The following is a 17,722-nucleotide window of genomic DNA, read 5'->3' as shown; positions in this document are numbered from 1 at the left end:
ACTCCACTTTTCGTCTTGAGCACATAGCTTTATGTCACCAATCTCTTTTTGAGCCACCGATCTTCCAATCACTTTTTCCTGGCTTCTAACGCACATTTATTCACACGACATTAGTTGTCTCTAAACCCTTGGGTCTCATGGAGACTATGTGCCTGCAACGACGTCCAGATGGGCATGGCTATCTTCGAGTATAAGATGTCTGATTTTTTTCCGATTTACCACAGATTTCACATCCTAAGTTCTGAAGCACCCAGATTTAGCTTCAAAGAGTGGGACGGGTTATCACACGACCGTTTCTTTCAGCTTTGAGTTTCCATTTTCTATGTAGTTCCACAGTCCGCTTATTTTCGATTGAACTAATCCAGTTCTTGACTTCTACGTGTTAAACTGTCCACTCACCACTCCAGATCACAGAAATATCAAAACGGGTCCACGGCAAGCGATTGTTTTGGATGCCCTGATATGTTGTCTGATGGATACACCGTTTTAGAGATAATAGGGACATTAACTTGGCATGCATATTTTTTCTGCAGAGATGTCGGGACATGTAAACTTTTGGATAGCCCGTTTTGGTGATATTATGGACATTTACTTGAATCATGTCTCATTACCTTTGTGGAACTTTCGCGACAAAGCTGGCAGAGTGGACTAATTAAAGTTATCTACAATGTGTTCCGGTCATTTTCGTTTCTTGTTTGCGTCATAAATGAATGAAATAATACTGCTCAAGGTGCAAGCGAGGCTGGCTTCAAAGCGAGGGTCTTAGATTTGGAGTATATCTTGGAAATGCTTTGTTTTCTAGATGTGTGGTTAATATGTTCGTGAGTCGTGACTCTGGGTTGTATCATTTCCGTAGCCTGATCTGTGTGTGGCACATGATGGTTTCTAGACGCCTTCGCCGTCACAACGTGTGATACTTCGCAGATTTTACCTGAAAAAAATGTCAGCGCTGATCCAAGTGAACACAAAATTGCGAAAAGCAGCAGTCATTTGTTCACTTCTATATCGCAGAAATACAAATTATCCTTTGCGAGCATTCTTCATGTGTGGCCAGCAAATTTGTTCCCTGCCCGATAAAAATCGCAATAAAAAATAACCGATAAAATATTTGAACAATAACCGACATGTTCCTCCTTGTTAATACCATACATAAACTGCGGACAAAATGTTACATAAGGAATCTTCGAGGGAGTTTCTCTACATTTCCTCGCAGCGTGTCCTGCCAAGATTTCGCAGGGCAAGATTCTTTGGATGTCTGTGTTGTCAGGAAGGCGACACGCACGAGTGACATCGTGTCTTCTCAAACCAGCAAATTTAGACAGCCGAGCAAACTACTATCTGCACATCTGTACAAACCTTGGAAGAGTTTTCTATTTACAGTCTTAGAGAATGGAGAGTCTCACGGCTACAGGATCACCAACCCATCATCTAAAAGGACTCAGTATGTCTCTCAATCTCCCCGCAGACAATCTTTGATGAGGTGATGTTGGCACTTTTAGTGATGTGCGAGAAGTGCACTTCGGTTTCTGGCCCATCGAGGAGCCTGCCATAGGCTGCCTTTATTTTATAAGCAAACAGGCAGCATAGATCAGATCCGCTCATGGTGAAAACTTTTAACCACAGTCACACAGTTGCTTACCGTTTTTTGAGCCGTAAAATTCCACGCAGTTAAATGTTTTCTTTGAAAAAAAAAACGAACTGAATGAAAACATACTGGTTCTATTCCCTAGTGGTGTAAACTGTCATTGACCGCGGTGAGGTTGCGCCCAACGACAGCTCATCTCGGATTTCAGGCGATCTCCGAACATTTTTTTTTCAGCTGTTTTCACACATGTGCCGCAGAAATTTAACGCCTGTTATGGATATGTTGAGTGATGGTGTGCACAGCAGAGGTGGGGCTCTAGAGGAACACACTGCACTTGTGGACTAAACTCTGGCGCGGTTCCGCATCCGAATCTAGATGGACATAAGGCGGACAGGTGCACATCATCTGCTGCTGCAAAGTTGCTGCTGCTCTCAGCCTCCTGACGACTGAAGCCTTGAGCTTTTAAGGCGGAACATCTAACGTGTCTGATTCAATGAAGCAAGATATTCTTCTGGTAAACCACACTCCCTGAATCTGAATACTGACCGCTTTTGTGCACCAAAATGCCAGGGGACCGTCTATATGTGGCTTTCAAAATCTCAGTGTGCCAACTCAGAGTGAGGGCTTCTCCGGCAGTAATGTTTCCCTGTCTCGCTAGCGTTTGAAAATCAAGAAGGTCATAATGTTTGTTTCGCTTACCTAGCCGCTCCATATTGTATGAAAAGAAGGCAAAGAGAAATAGGCGGTGTATTTGATGTTAACAGTCTTTAACAGGCGTTTATCAGTCTGGTTAAACGCCTTGACACGTCACCAGATGTTTGTGCTGGGTATTTTTCTTTCCCGAGCCATAGCGTGTAGACAGACGAAACTCTGTCGCACACATGATAGTTTAAAGATTACTACAGCTGCGTCTTGGGCGCGAAAGTTGCGCAATTGCACTGAATGAAGGGTTTACCGTTACAGCAACGCTCATCATTTCAACTGCTGCAGAAACGCCTTTCAACGATTCGGGAATATTTATCTTCGACATCGTCCGACCTCCTCTAGATTGCACAGGTGGCCTACCCTACTATCTTCGGAACCATGTATGAAGTGTACGAGCTCCATGTGGCCAGGTAGTAATAGTTCTGTTTTTAAGAGATCTGCAGCCTGTTGCAGTCACAGCAGCGCCAGTAGCGGTGCAACTGCTGGTTTTGCGGCACCAGCTCTGGCATTGTCGCCTTAACACCGCTCCACGCTGATCGGTCACCATGGAGTGGCGTCATTCACAACGTCACCGCATCACACTGCTCTTAACTCATCCACATGCAGTGACTTCAAGGTTCATTCAGCGGGCAATGGCACCGCACTACGTGGAGTGGTCTGACCCCAGTTAAGTCCCAAATGAGAGCATAATGACGGCACGGGCACTCTGTCAGAAATAAGAAAAATAATTACGAATATAAAGATATTACATTAATTGGCGTAAGGGGCCGTCGCTGATCTAGCAGTACGCAGCGGTAACTATTCTGTGACTGTGTCTTATACAGCAAAGGCTGCCCCTGCATTTTTATCGAGAAAGAGTGCACAAAAAAGATGACGCATACTCGGCGCGCACGCCACGCAGAATGCCTTTAAGCACTCAAAAATCTTGAAAGCTCATTAAATCATGAATGTAATTGTTTTTTTTTTTTCACTTGCGGGCAGCTAGACCGGGAGGCCTCACAGGTCGCCAAGTTCAGAGCAGACAAGTCGATACAACTGATCCCGAGTCATGTTCACTATCCTTAGAGCCAAAAGGTTCCCGCAAAGGCCATGCATACACGTAAGAAATGGAAAAAAAAACTACGTTGAGGACAGCTGCTGCCTCTTTCCTCTGACGTTATATTTTAGTTGCATGGAGTACGTCATAACTATTTCACTCACAGGGCTCCCAATATATTGTTGCCTCCTTTTCACGGCAATTAACGCCTCGGAGTGGGACACGGTAGAACTATTCCAGTGCTCGGTTGTTCTGCAACGCGCTGGAACACTCAACACGCTTGAAAGGTTTAATCTCACCTCTAGTCAAATCTCTCCTCCATTTGCCAAGGCAACAAGGTGACAGATCTAGCAGAAAATTCGTTCCAATCTGCCTGACTAGCCGATAGAATTACAGGACTTGTATAAAACAACAATATCTCGACGCTTCGTGTGGGTGGACCAAAACGGAGTCAGCTTGTACGGCAAGGCAGCGCACCATCAGCTCCGGCAGCTGATCCGTGGCTACTCATAAGCCGACAAACGTGGTACACTAATTCAAGAAACAACCAAAATGCTGGAGATCTTAGTCGTTTGGGGACTAGCTGCATTTCCATAATCATGGATCCATCAAAGAGGAACCATTACCCTTCGACGATGAAACTCCTGGGAGAGGTCAGTGCTCCTTGGCCCACTCGCACAAAGCAAATTTGATAGTTTGATGATCTAGTTAGACCCTCTAATGGTGCTGAAGAAAGAAAAGGCACAGTAACTGGCTCATTTTATCAGTGGATAGGTACCTCCACTGCACCGTGAGCCACATCCCACCGCCTATCAGGAAAAAAAACCACGAAGGTTGAAATCTGTAGTTTGCAGCAAGGGTTGGTGATTTTCGTTTGTCTTCCCTTTTTTTGCGGCATCGAAACCACTCTTAAATGCACACGGGAGAAAAGATTTTAAAAGGAAGTCCTTGGTCATCAGACTTGTTTTAGTCTGGTTTTCGAATCGCAATCCTGAGGATACGACATAGTAATTAATATCTCATCGGGTAGGAGGAGTTGTTAGGAATTCATTTTTCGTATATAGTAACGTGCTGCAAAGAACTTGCGCATCCCTGCGCACCATTTTACTGTTTTTGAAGCATATTTAGGAATAAACCGTAAAAGTTCACACTAGATTTAAACAGAAATGATCCATAAAATCTGAGGACAGCTTCACTGCCTTGAGTTCACCAACTCAACCCACACAACCACTTTTCACAAAATATTCTATGCTCCGGGCCGACCAGGTGTACTATTTCAAGTTACTTCTATGGATTTATAAATACCAACTCTATCCAACTTCCTCAGGTAATTCATCTCGCTATTCAATCCGAAGCCCAACACTTAGACTACCAGCTATAAGAACAAACTACGGACGACAAACATTATACTTTCAAACAATTAAGATGTTGAACAGAACCGATTTCAATGTAGATTTCAACAAAAGATTTCCTGTATTCTAGAAAGAGTGTAAAAATGTTTTGGTTTCAAGCGGTTTCTCCTTTGCTTTGTAAATATATTGTGTGTTTTGGCATGCGTATTATCCACTAGAAAGAAGGAAGCCAGATAAAAAAAAATGTTCTGTGCTTTCTCTGTCCCAGAGATCATTATTTTAGCCTTGCTACTACCGGGTTTTTATGCATTTATTTACATTTGATTATCAGATGTGCAAATGTTTTGTTTGACTCACAAGTGCAGTGCCGCTTCCCGAAATGTAATAATTAATATTTTGTGCTGAATTTGTATTGGGGGGCCGAGGCCCCGTCAGGCGTTGTTACGCCTTTAGCTTCGGCCTCCCCTTAGACACGTTCTAAGAAACAAATAAAGGAAAAAAAAAACAATGGCGGCTGCTGTGACATCAGTGAATACTCTCAAGAGTACCCTTGTTCTATCCGGTTCGTCCCGGCAACAAACCTGTAGGACATGCCAGCCAATCAGGAAACAGGAGAGGCAGAAAAGCCTCACCGGGCCTTTGCTGTAATACGAAGGCTGTGACGCTGTCTCCACCGTGGCTCCCGTCGCTGCTGCAGCTAGAGGCGCATTGCAGAGAAGCCACTGGACTTCCAGTGCATTTTCCATGGAGGATCATGGCGAGCCCGGCCATTCTGCAAAAGGACGATTGTGAAGGGTATTCTTCACTGTGAGGCAATAAAAAGACACCGGGTCCAAATGACTTGATTTCTGTTTGCGAAAAAAAGTGAAGAAGACGTAGAACCATTCCGTTAGCATCTCGTGGTTTGCTTTGTGCGACCACGTAAACCGTGAGGTCACAAAATTTTTTTAGAGCGCAGCTCTTTGGCGTCCGTTCCTGGGTTTCGCGTCGTCGTCGGCCTCGTAACCAGCTCCGCCCCCCAATGTCACGCTTTTCAATTGGTCGAAATGCTCGTGACGTCACAGTGCGCGAATTTCAAATGGGGCCAATTGTACTTTGGCTAGTAACCATGCAACCAATCACAGGGATCGTATAGTGATGCTGCAACTAAGTTGGACTGAGTTTAGTTAATTGCTTAATTAATCAAGTAGCCTAATTAATATAGAGGAGAATGAAGAGGTCAGAAGAAAAGAAAAGAAAGACGCGCGCCGCAGCGACAACAGCGTCCGCGGAAGGAGACGCTGCTGAAAAAAACAGATAAGTACGAAGCCGCGTTCCCTCCACCACCACGCACTTCCCCACCCAGTAAGACGTTGCTCGTTTCATATACGTTGTGTCGAACATCCTAAACAGTTCCAACAATTGACAGGTTAATGACAGAACACGATGGATAGAAATACAATAATATAAATATGAAATAGCCTAATTAACCTTTCTAGTTAGACCGCATAAATCAATAAAACCGAGAACGAAATTGGTCGAGTTGGGGAATCGAACCAGGGTCTCCGGAGTGCGATACGAGCACGCTAGCCACTCCGTAATGCCAGCTGAATGGTTTGGAATGAACAAAGGCGCGTCTAGCTAATACGGCGTCTTCGTTCACTCCCATCTTCCCCCTTTCCCTTACGGCGAGGTGCAGGTGTCCACCCAGATATGCGAGAGAGATACATTTCCTTTCCGCAAAAAATAAATTTACCGTCCAGCAAGGCGTACAGCCGAATTGGCGATGGCGTTCTGTGGACTCCCTGGCAGCGTTGCAAGACGCTGTCACGTTCCACTCTTACAGGCGAAGCTTAACATGTTAACCACACATCAGTAACACACGCAGACAGCCAATGGACGCGTCATTCGCTGGCAGCACTTGATTCATCATTCACAACCACATTCTTAACGTACGCTCCCTTGCCGCACATGCCAAGAACGTACACCACGACCACATTCTGCGCCATTCCTCTGTACTTTGCTTTGCTGAAACCTGGATGGATCCCGAAGAGCCTCTCGAAATCATAGATTTTCTATGCTGCTGTGGTGCTCGTAGAGACCACAACAGAGCGGCGGGAGTCGCTATCTACTTGCGCACAGGTCTCTCTGCAATACCAGTGGAAATGTTTGGCACGTCACATGAAGTTGGCGAACTGTGCGCCGCAAAGTTGCCCAACGGCTTGCTGGTAGTAGCTGCCTACTTCGCCCCTACCGCACTCACGAAAGACGTCGTGCACTTCCTGCAACTCGCATTAACCGTCCATCGATCCACACCGATGTTAGTAGTGGGGGACTTTAATGTTGACATAAAGACAAACAGCAATTTCCTAACACTTATGCGGGAGAACATCCCGTTCCTCTCGCTCGTAACGCGTCCCACGGCTGTGACAACCTTGCGAGGCACTTGTATAGATCTCGTCTTTGAGAATCAAGCATTGGTGTACCAAGTCGAACATATATCAGTCTATTTCTCCGACCACAAAGCTTCCTTCATGACTGTCAAGAACTGTTAGTGGAGTCTTTGTTAAAGGAATACGTGTGAAAAATAAAAAAAAAATTCTGTGATAGCGCATACATGTGTTGCTCGATTTCTTTGCTTCAATCTATCGAAAAGGTGAAACAGCTTATTTGCTGCGCTCAAATTTCGCATTAGGAAGTAACGTAATCGTCGGTCATTTTTTTAGTTAGGAAAGCACACTCCGAAAAACTAAGTTCTGTTATGATGCTCTTCAGGCAAAATTTACACAGGTTAATGAATGATTCAAAGAAAACTCTTTCTGCTTTTATTTCATTACGGGCAACTTTAGAACCCACGCTTATGAAAGCTTATATGCAGTCATGTTCTGAATAGTGCCCTCAGCACTTAATATTCATACGAAATTTTTTCGTCCTAGTATAATAGTCCGCGCATTTTAACCCTTTAATGCCTGCTTTACAGGGGAAGCAATGAAAAAATCGGCACCACCACGTTATACTTTGTTGGTGGCGCCAAATTAGATAAGTAAGAATGTCCAGATTACGGAACAATTTATAGCCCTTTTAAGGCAACTATTTCAAGTTGAATGAAAGACCAAGTCAAAGGTATTGAACCATCTCGAAGCCCGACAGACTGATTATCATTCCTGCAACAAACGTCTCATTTTACAGTAGTATTCTTGGACTCTGGATTGAAGTATCACATTCGCAGCGCATTTTTTTCCCTCCTTACTATCCCGGCCGCGGCGGCCAAATTTCGATGGCGGCGAAATTCTAGAGGCCCGTGTACTGTGCGATGTCAGTGCACGGTAAACAACCCCTGGTGGTCGATATTTTCGAAGCCCTTCACTACGGCGTCCCTCATAGCCTGAGTAAACCGAAATAAACCAAACCAAACCAAATCCAATGGTACTTAAGCTTTTCACTGGAAAGCACTCTGTGTTGGTAACGTGTTCACATGAAACTTACTATGGATAAATTCCATATAGTGACGAGTAGATGGCGTGCAAGAAGTGTGTCGCGAATGGACAGAACTTGGCTGTAAAGGGTTAAACAGGAAGAAATGTACGAAGGGCCACCTCTACTGCTCTCTTGTCCAACGTATCTTTCTTGGGATGGCGTTGCGCACACGAATAAACATGCACAGGAAGAGGCAGAAGACAGAAAGAGCGCTCTTTCTGTCTCATGCCTCCTCCTGTGTATGTTTGTTCGTGTGCGCAACGCCATCCCAAGAAAGCTATGCACCAACACGCCCAGCAAGAAGTTCTTCTGCATTACTTGTCCAACGTACAAGACCTGGATTCGGCCGCCGCGCAGACCGTGTAACTCTGCAAGGGCGCTCATAGACTCACTCCTGGCTTCTGACAATTAGTCCGGCATTTTCCCTTCCTTCTGCCTTTAGGCATAGAAGCAACCACTACATAAACGTAGTTTCACTGAGTAACTTTTTACCTAAAGTAAAATATTTTATTTTTTAATCTATAATATTTGCTGTGCATCACGGTGGGTATGTTCCGAGTATTCCGTTTTAAATAAGTTATTTTATTAAGTAGGAGCGGCTGCAGAAATCTGGTATCTAACAATGCTAGTGAATAAGAGTTCGATGTCCATTTGTTCAATGATTACTAATGCGGCCGGAGGTGCCAGACGAACTGGTATAGTGCACAATTATACTGTCACACCAAGCAGGCACACAAGAAAACTCAGCTCAACTATTCACCCACATGGCCTCAAGAATAAAGCTGAACTGCAGCAGGTCGTGTCTCCCGCCAACTGGCTTCAGGGTCGACACGAGGGCTGCTTGCCAAGTTCAGGACAGGTAAGCCGATATAGAGCGCCTTCAAGTGGACCACAGTGCAAGAATCGAGCTCCAAGACGCTAAGGCTACCTGCGAAAACCAAGAATACAAATATTTTTAACAAGTGTACATTGTAACAAGTATACAGCCCATATGTGTACTTTATAGGCTTATGGTAGCCTTAGGAAATTCAGCGATGGCTTTCGAGCTCTCTTACACTCAAGTCGCTAATTATTCTAGCAGCTAAATTTGCGCGCAGTATGGAGCGCGGTCTCCGGTTGTTCGAGATTTTTAACTGCTGCTCTGGCCGATACCTCGGCAAACACCTCACAGATTGCTTACCGTCTGTAAGTGGAGTTTCATCGACATCTGTGGCGGCCAGAAAACAGAGGTATGACGCAGATGGAACTTATGTCAATTCGGGTCTTTGTCACTAAAAAGATGTTCCTAGGTAGAAAATCACTCGCAGCAGATCGGCGTTTTGAAATAAGGAATCAGCGAATGTATAGCCAGTTTTAGGGCTCAGCATCCTTGGTGGTTAACACCGAGGATATTACTGGATGTGATAGAGTTCGGAATATGTGCCGACGGGACATATCCAGTATTTGCTGAATGGTAGCGGCCAGGAATAAGTGAGCTGCGATTACTATGAAGTCCATATCGAGTCGAGCAGCAGTATACTTCGCACCTGACAGCAGTCTCTCTGCTAATCTCTGCGTACGACCAGATGGATTGCAATATTGAGGTGCGTTGGCAATGTACCAGATTAAATTAAAAGGGCATTCATTGGGGTTATGCTTTTCTGCACTCGAACACTGGAGGAGCACTCACGTACAAAAAAAAACTTGCTGTCGAAATGCACTATGTGGTTATGTTGAAAACAAGTTTTGCGAACTACATGCCAATCTGCCATGGACAGCTATTCCCACCCCACGTCGCCCTCCCGGCTGTGGGGTCGGGCTGGAGGGCTGATGTTCACCCGCGAAACAAGTGCTGTCCAGAAGGTGTAGCTGACCACAGATGAACGTCTTTAAGGCAGCCGTACTGGTTCCAGCTATTGCAAGTACAAATGCCTTAATTATGAAGTTTGCAAATATCTTAATATTACTTTTATCAATCATCTCGTGTAGTGCACATATTTCAAACATATCCTTATTAGCTTTTTCCAACCATTGCTTTCTCAAATGCAAAGTCAGATATGCTCCGGCTAGTTTAAAACTTCTGCCTTAAAACACTGACAAGAGCAAAGTTGCACAGACAATTCGATTCAAGAAAGCGCAGTGAAATCCTTCAATTTTATCCATAAAACGAGGCTGTAACTATAGTGCCTCGACGTTTCTCTCTCAAGAATATTCAACAAAGTGTACGCTGTGGTGGTTACCTTGCGGAAGTGCGCAAGTTATACCGATTGTTAAGCTCCAGAGAAAGAAAAAATGGCCGGAGGTTTTTTTTGTTCCAAATAAACGATCGGTTCAACATATGGACCCGCCTATAGATACGCAAAATCATCCCTGCACGATTTCTGTTAGATCTTGCTTGTGCTTGGTTTTAAAACTAGTGTAGGGCCTCGTTTTTCTAGTTGGCTAATAGTTGCCAGGAGGACTCAAAGGCTACGAGGGAACAGAAGGCACCTGTCACTAAAAGCCCACCGCCGTCGTCGCTCAATGCTTTCTGAAGGGGCGGTACTAGGCGGCTGCTATTCGGCGTAGACTGAGAGGACCCTAAATTACGGGAGGGTAGGCCATACCCGAGTTGCCTCAAGACTATGAAATATTTGATAACAATACCTGTGATAAATTCTTTATGCAATTTTTTCTCTATTGAAGAAGAAACACGTCCACTGCAATTGAGTACCAGGGGAAATCTGTTCAAAGTGCGATTCTTTCTAAGGAAAATACACGCTAATCCTAAGCGTTTTTTACAAATATCAGTAAGAAGAAAAAATATCAGGCAAGAATTGGTATCCATTTTACAAAACGCATGACAATAGCAGTATTGAAACGTTAGCAACATAAGGTGCCTTGCAGTCACACTCGCCGGCGGCCATCACGTGGGGCCTTCATGGCAGCGAGGGCCACGACGCTAAAGCCAGCTACCAGACCCCGCACGTGTTGGCAGATGTCGACTGCCCGTCACTAAGTGCTTCCTCAGAAGGCAGCGCCGCTTGGATGTGGTGACATGGTTCTCGTATTTGGCCCAGCCAATCTTCTGAATGATCGTAAACAATGTTTTACTACGTTATGGGGACTCGCCCCCGGCAGTCCCCTTCGGTTTGCTTCTCCCGGATGATTTTTCTCTAGTTTTTGAGATCGTTAAGAAGGGAGAGTGTCGGTGTCCTAATGGCACGGACGAGGTGTGCTGCGTGCGCGCGCTGGTGATAGCTCCCTCGGGCTCGGTTACTCGTCGCGTGCAGTACCGTCGGCGCGACATTCCGCTCTCTGCCAGAGGGGTGATGCCTTCTGGGGGAAAAATTCCTGCGGGTCATCCCATCCGGGCTCGGAGTATCTCTCCTGCTCTAGGGCGGGCTCAAATTCGCTCGTAATCTTTCTACGGAGTCGGAAAAACCATGATTTCTTAGCGTATTTTGTTGCTAGCTGGCGTTTCTCTTTTTGCATCAGCGGCATCACAACGAGCATTTAATCGAACTGTGGAGTGAACCGGAATTAAGGTGAAGTTTTACATCCAAATCGCGGAGACACTTCTGCAAGCGCTCCGCACAGAAAATTCTCGAGTGTTTAATGGGATTCAATGAAATTCAGAATATCCACTCGCAAGTTGACAGCGAAAAAATATCCTCATGCCTAAAAATTTACTGTCTAGCAATAACAACACAGCCTGCGAAGATAGCTTGATTTCGTGTACCTTCTTTTTTGCCAGGAATTTGTGCCTCGGAAACTCTCGATTCAAAAAAAGTTTGTAGAACTCTCAATTTCTCCAAGCTTTGCAGAATGTTTACATCACACTCTGGGCCGTGTCCCTCCCTGGTGCTCTGGAATATGACTTGAACTTTTCGCCAATAATGCGTTAGTCGATTTCCACTACATCCAGACAAGGCAGGTGCGCGGTAGTTTAAAGGTCACGTGGCAAGACAGCGACACACATCCTTTCGCACAATGCGTGCCAATATGCTCAGCCGCATACTGGCTTAGACTATGTGCAGGAGGAATTATGCGTCGCCGCAGTGAGAAGTTGACATGAATGCGTACCTTGGGTGTCGAGTCGGACCACAGGCTTCCACTCGAAGGCGGCAACCACGTGGGGCCTTCACTGCAGCCAAGGTCATGAAGCCGGAACGTGATGCCTCACTACGCACGTGACGGGTCGCACCATTTCCGTCGCTCTGGCTGCAAGCAGATCCTGCTCTGGACTGATGCGGGGACATGCTTCTCATATTTGTCCCAGTTATCTGCAGAAAGATGGTTGGGTGTTCATGGCATCGCGAATAATCAATGCTTCTCGAAAAGCCTCCTCGCTCTGGTGTTTGAGGAACAAATGGCATATGAGAGTTGCTTGTGAGTATACAAAAGACGGTTGCTCAATTCAGTGTATTGAATGGACCCGGTGCTTGCCCATTGCTCACATAATCCAGCCTAGCAAAGGGAATTGTAGTACTAAAGGGGCCCCGCTACCCTGGCAGGTGACAGTGAAATGAATGGTTGATGGCGAGAAGTTAACATGCACTGACATTGCACATTACACGCGCCTCTAGAATTTCACCTCCATCGAAATTCAACCGCAGCAGCCGGGATCGAATTTCAATGGAGGCGAAATTCCAGAGTTGCTCACCCAATGAACGCAGCGGCCTATTGCTGCAGTGCCACCCCAATGAATGGTGTGGCTTATGGTGTAGTGCCACGTGCCTGCCAGAATTTTGTCAGCACTAACGCATGCAAAGAACTCTTTCTCACCACCGCCACGTACATCAAAGCGTGATTGAGGTGTCTGCTGACCCATTGAGCCAGTTATGCGCACTTACTTTCTCTGGAATAATAGGCGTCGAATATTTACAACACCAATGGCTGTGAACACAATGAACGCCAAAGGCCTATAAAAATGTAAAAAAACAATTTCTTGGCCTCTTTTCACTGGCATTGTTTCTAGTTTACGAAGTGTCGTTTTAAAGTGAAAGCGTTACTGCACCTTTTCACCGGAAGAGCGCGCTCTAAGACACGGACACGAAGGGAGACACGACAAACACGAGCGCTGATGGCTGTGAGCAGCGCTCGTGTGTGTCGTGTCTCCCTTCGTGTGCGTGTCTCAGTGCGCGCTGTTCCGGTGAAAATGAGTTACCAACTTGCCCAAGCATCTGTTTTACTGCACCATTTTCTGCGAGGTTTTCCTGCTCCATCGCTTTGACCGTCGGCAACCTTGAGCCGCTCCGCAGCTGCGCCGAAACAGATGAAAAGCGGGAGCTTTGAAAGCAAGCGAAAGGTTTTTAACTGGCCCCCCTGGGACTGATAACACTTCAGTCGTACCTTAAGCTAGGTGACTGTAGTGACAGACGTGCGGTACATCTATTAAGGCGGACCCATGAGCCTTAACATCCACATCTGAAATGCTCGCTCCTGGCCTCCCATATGCGGGTCTCCACCGTACATTCTGGTTCTCGATTATGCCAATGCCATCTCATAGATCGGCAATCAATCACCCCGCTCCTATAGCGTGATGAGGACAGTGACGCTGTTATAAGTGTAGCAACCAGTTTGAAACGCGACGCAAGCATTGCAGACGACGGATTAGTGGCATGTTGCATCCTTCGGGAACCGAGGCAATGCTGGCTGGTCTGCAAGATGAAGACCAATAGTGATCACCGTCACTCCTTGCTGGCAACAGCTGCGCATGAACTTAACGGTACGCATTTAGATGCGTCTCAAGTAAGCGTACTATGATTTGCTCTTAAAATATTCAACAATAAAGTGGATATAAATACGGTCAAGATAAATCACCTCTGTGTGATGGTGACCAGTCAAGGGGCAGGGTAAGACGGCTTGTTATGACATAAATGAAGGAAACCATCATTCACTGAAGCCAAGGACCACATTGGAATGTTTTTTTATTTATGGTGTTGATCAATGGGAAATTAATACTTGTTTTCTCGCTTAAAGACAATTCATTAAATATACAAGGCAATGTCATGCCGCCGGTCGGATCCCAACCTAAGACCTCCAAAATTCTTGTCCGAACGCGTTAGGAGGAAAAAGAGGAGGAAAAGAGACAAGTGCAGCAGAAGGCACCGCATCAATATGCACCAATATGGTCGATAAATGAAAGATGGTCGCGCCCTCTTTGAAATGGGGTACTTTTTATTTCTTTGTGCAATACATCAAAATTGATGACGTTTTCTATAAACTCGCTGTATGAGTTTTAACCTTCAGGTCGACTTTTAACCTTCAACTTGTAACCTTACGTCACCACTCTCCATTTGAGCCACAAATCTTCCAGTCGGTTTTTGCTGACCTGCCACAGATTTAATCACACGACGTTAGTTGTCTCTAAGCCCTAGCGACTCATCGAGAGTGTGTGCCTGCATCGGCATCCAGATTGGACACGGCCACCTTAGAGTGTAAGATGACTCATTTTTTCTCACATTTACCACACATCTCATATATAAGTTCAGAGACACCCAGATCTAACTTCAAGTAGTGAAGCCAGTTGCCATACGACGATTCCTTTCTGCCTTGGGTTTTCCATTTCCTATGTAGTTCCATAGTGCCCTCATTTTCGATTAAATTAATCAAGATCTTGATTTCTAAGATTTTTTTAACTGCGCAGTGAGATCACCAGACAACAGGGATATCCGAATCATATGAATATATCCTAAATCCTCCGAGTACCTGCGGGATATGTCTGCCGCAAGTCCAGATATATTATCCGGTGTATATACCGTTTCAGCGATATTACAGGCCCTAACTTGGCTTGCATATTTTTTCTGCAGAGGTGTCGTGACATGTTAACCGTTGGATAATCGGTTTTGCTGATATTTTGGACGATTACTCGAATCACATCTCATTACCGGTAATGGTTTATGGGGTCTAGCTCCCCAAAGCGACTCGTGCAATGAGAGACGCTGTAGGGAAGGGCTCCGGAAATTTCAAACACCTGGGGTTCTTTAATATGCACTGACATCGCACAGTATCTGGGCCTCTAAAATTTCACCTCTATCGAAATTCGACTGCCACGGCCAAGATCTCATTCGCTTCTTTCGGGTAAGCAGCTCAGCTCCATAACCACTGAGCCACCGTGCCGTCTCACTTCTCATTACGTCGGCGGAATGTTCGCGAGAAAGATGGCTGAGTGGACTAATGGAAGTTATCTGCACCGTGTCCTACTCATTCCAGTTTCTTGTTTGTGTCATCAAAGATTCATAAATGAGTGAAATAATATTGCTCAACGTGCAACAGAGGCTGGCTTCGAAACGAGGGCCTTAGATTTGGAGTATACCTCTTAGAAACTCTTCGTTCTGTAGATGTATGCTCAAATTGTTTGCGTTGTGTGTCCTAGGTATGTACCGTTTCTGCAGCCTGATATCTGTTTCGCATATGACTTTTTTTCCACGCTCGCGTTGACAGCGCAAAAATTATGCAGATTTTAAGGCGATAGTGTTAAGGAACCCGTGCTGCAGAAAAGCCGGTGTCGGCGGCGGCGGTGTGGGCCGTGAGTGAAAAACTCCAGAAGCATCAATTAAGTAGAACTGAGTAGGAAATACAGAAAGCGCGGCGAAAAGGATATCTAAATGATATCCGCGAGAGTTTCTGCGCATTTCCTGTAAAGATTTCGTAGGGATATCCCTTGCATGTCAATGTTGTTAGGAAGGCGCCGTGCACAAGAAACTGCACAGCAAACTGCTTCAAAAGTTCTGCGTTCCGCATGCGTACAAACCGTGGACCGCGGAGGAGTTTTTTTTTGTACAGTGCTCAAGAATGTAGCATCTCAATGCTACAGGATCACCCATCTCCGGCATGTAAAAGGATCTTTACAGCCATGAAATTCGCACTTTTTAGTTTTCCTGGAAAAACGCATGCCATTTTGTGTGTCACCAAGGAGCCTGTCAACTTAGATACAATCGCAGAGTTGCTCACCCTTAGTAGAGGGGTAATGTTGCAGTGGATTCCAGTAGAACTGGTCGCTCGAATCAGAGGCCTGATTTATCGCCTTCAGTTCACCACATTTTACAGTGCAATAATCGCTGAGTTTGCTTTACAGGATGCTAACTTGGCAGAACAAAAACGCGCTTGGTAAAATTGCCTGCTGTTGTGACCACGTTGAGGGAATAATCAAATGACCTCACGGGCACTATTTTGTTGTCGAGGGCATAGTTTCAGCAGTGCAGGCTGGAGCAGGAGGCGATGATAACATAAGACACGCCCACCAGCCTTTCGCTATTCTCCACAGGTAAGAAAACGGCGCCGCAGTGACATCAGTGAATATTCCTTACAGTACCCTTGATCTATACGGTACGTCCCGGCAACAAACCCTGCAGAACATGCCAACGAACCACTAAACAGGATAGCCAGAAATAACTCACGGGGCCTTTGCTGTAAGACGAAGACTGTGACGCTGTCTCCACTGTGGCTCATGTCGCTTCTACAGCGAAAGATGCATTGCGGGCGAGCTAGTGGACTTCCAGTGGATTTTCCGTGGAGGATCATGGTGAGGCCGGCTATTCTGCATGAGGACGATTTTGAAGGGCAGTCATCACAATGAGGAAAGAAAAAGTACACCGGGTCCAAATGATTTGACTTCTGTTTTTGAAAAAGAGGGATCATTGTATCATTCCGTTTGCGCGTTGTGTTTTGTTCTGTGCAATCAAGTAAACCGTGAGAGTACGAGGTTTTTTTGCAGTTAAGAAAGGACACATGAAAAAGGCAAGCTTCGATATTAGGCTCTTTCGACGAAATTGATTAGGGTTTATGATTCAAAGAACACGTTTTCTGTTTTATTCCAACATGGGACACTGTAACTCACGCTTATGAAAAGCTTATACAGGCGTGTGCTCAATAGTGCCCTCAGCAGTTAATATTCGCTATAAATGTTCTCGTCCCAGTTTCTGTCTGAGTCAGCGGCATTGCCGTGCTCATCACGGAGAGAGCGTTTCGTCTAACTGCGGTGCGTACCGGAATTAAGGTCAATGTTTCTCTCTTAGTCAGCGGCATTGCCGCGCTCATCACAAAGAGAGCGTTTCGTCGAACTGTGGAGAGAACCGGAATTAAGGTCCAAGTTTCAAATCGAAAATAGCAGACAGTTTTTTCTAAGCGCTCCAAACAGAAATATTTGCGAGTATGTGGAATCAGTCAAAATTAAGAATATGCACTTGCAAGTTGGTGCAGACAAAATATGCTCATACCTGAAAATTTCCTTTCCAGCAATAACAACACACCCTATGATGATATCTTTGTTACGGGTACCTTTTTTTTTTAAGGCAAAATCGCGGAGAGGTTCCTGTAAGCGCTCCGCACAGAGATATTTGCGAGTGTGTGGGATCAGTGAAATTCACAATCTCCACTCGCAAGTTGATGCAGACAAAATATGCTCATACCTGAAAGTTTGCTTTCTAGCAATAACAACTCACCCTATGAAGATATTGTTACGGCGCTGACAGACGTCGCAAGCGGCAACGTAGCGTTGGACGGAGCGGTACAGACCAGGCCAGAAGAAACGCCGGCGCACGCGGTCGTACGTACGGGAGACACCAAGATGACCAGCCGTAGGGGCGTCATGCAGTTGTTTGAGGATAGTGGAACGTAGGTGTC

General features: G+C 45.5%; 1 protein-coding gene across 24 annotated transcripts in view; it reads right to left on the bottom strand.

The window, feature by feature from the left end:
- The window catches only part of LOC149346609 (uncharacterized), a 58,519-nt gene that overhangs the window by 14,185 nt on the left and 26,612 nt on the right, over positions 1–17,722 (bottom strand). For 10 of the 24 annotated variants that reach the window (XR_016292427.1, XR_016292426.1, XR_016292429.1 and 7 more), the window contains 4 exons: positions 16,498–16,637; positions 12,179–12,378; positions 8,899–9,062; positions 5,311–5,450 (listed from right to left, as the gene is read on the bottom strand). Coding sequence is in view for 11 of the 24 variants with exons in the window: in XM_089586527.1 (XP_089442653.1) it covers positions 16,557–16,637 (81 nt within the window). In the remaining 13 variants the exon portion in view is untranslated. Of the gene's footprint in view, positions 1–5,259; positions 5,451–8,898; positions 9,063–12,178; positions 12,379–13,486; positions 14,430–16,497; positions 16,638–17,722 lie in introns of those variants that run through there. The other 14 variants (XM_089586534.1, XM_089586533.1, XM_089586532.1 and 11 more) reach the window with 8 other exon arrangements.

The sequence above is a fragment of the Amblyomma mixtum genome, chromosome 4, assembly GCF_055824585.1.
Source record: "Amblyomma mixtum isolate Tamu chromosome 4, ASM5582458v1, whole genome shotgun sequence".
NCBI lineage: Eukaryota > Metazoa > Arthropoda > Arachnida > Ixodida > Ixodidae > Amblyomma > Amblyomma mixtum.
This window is presented reverse-complemented; position numbering and strand designations above follow the sequence as displayed.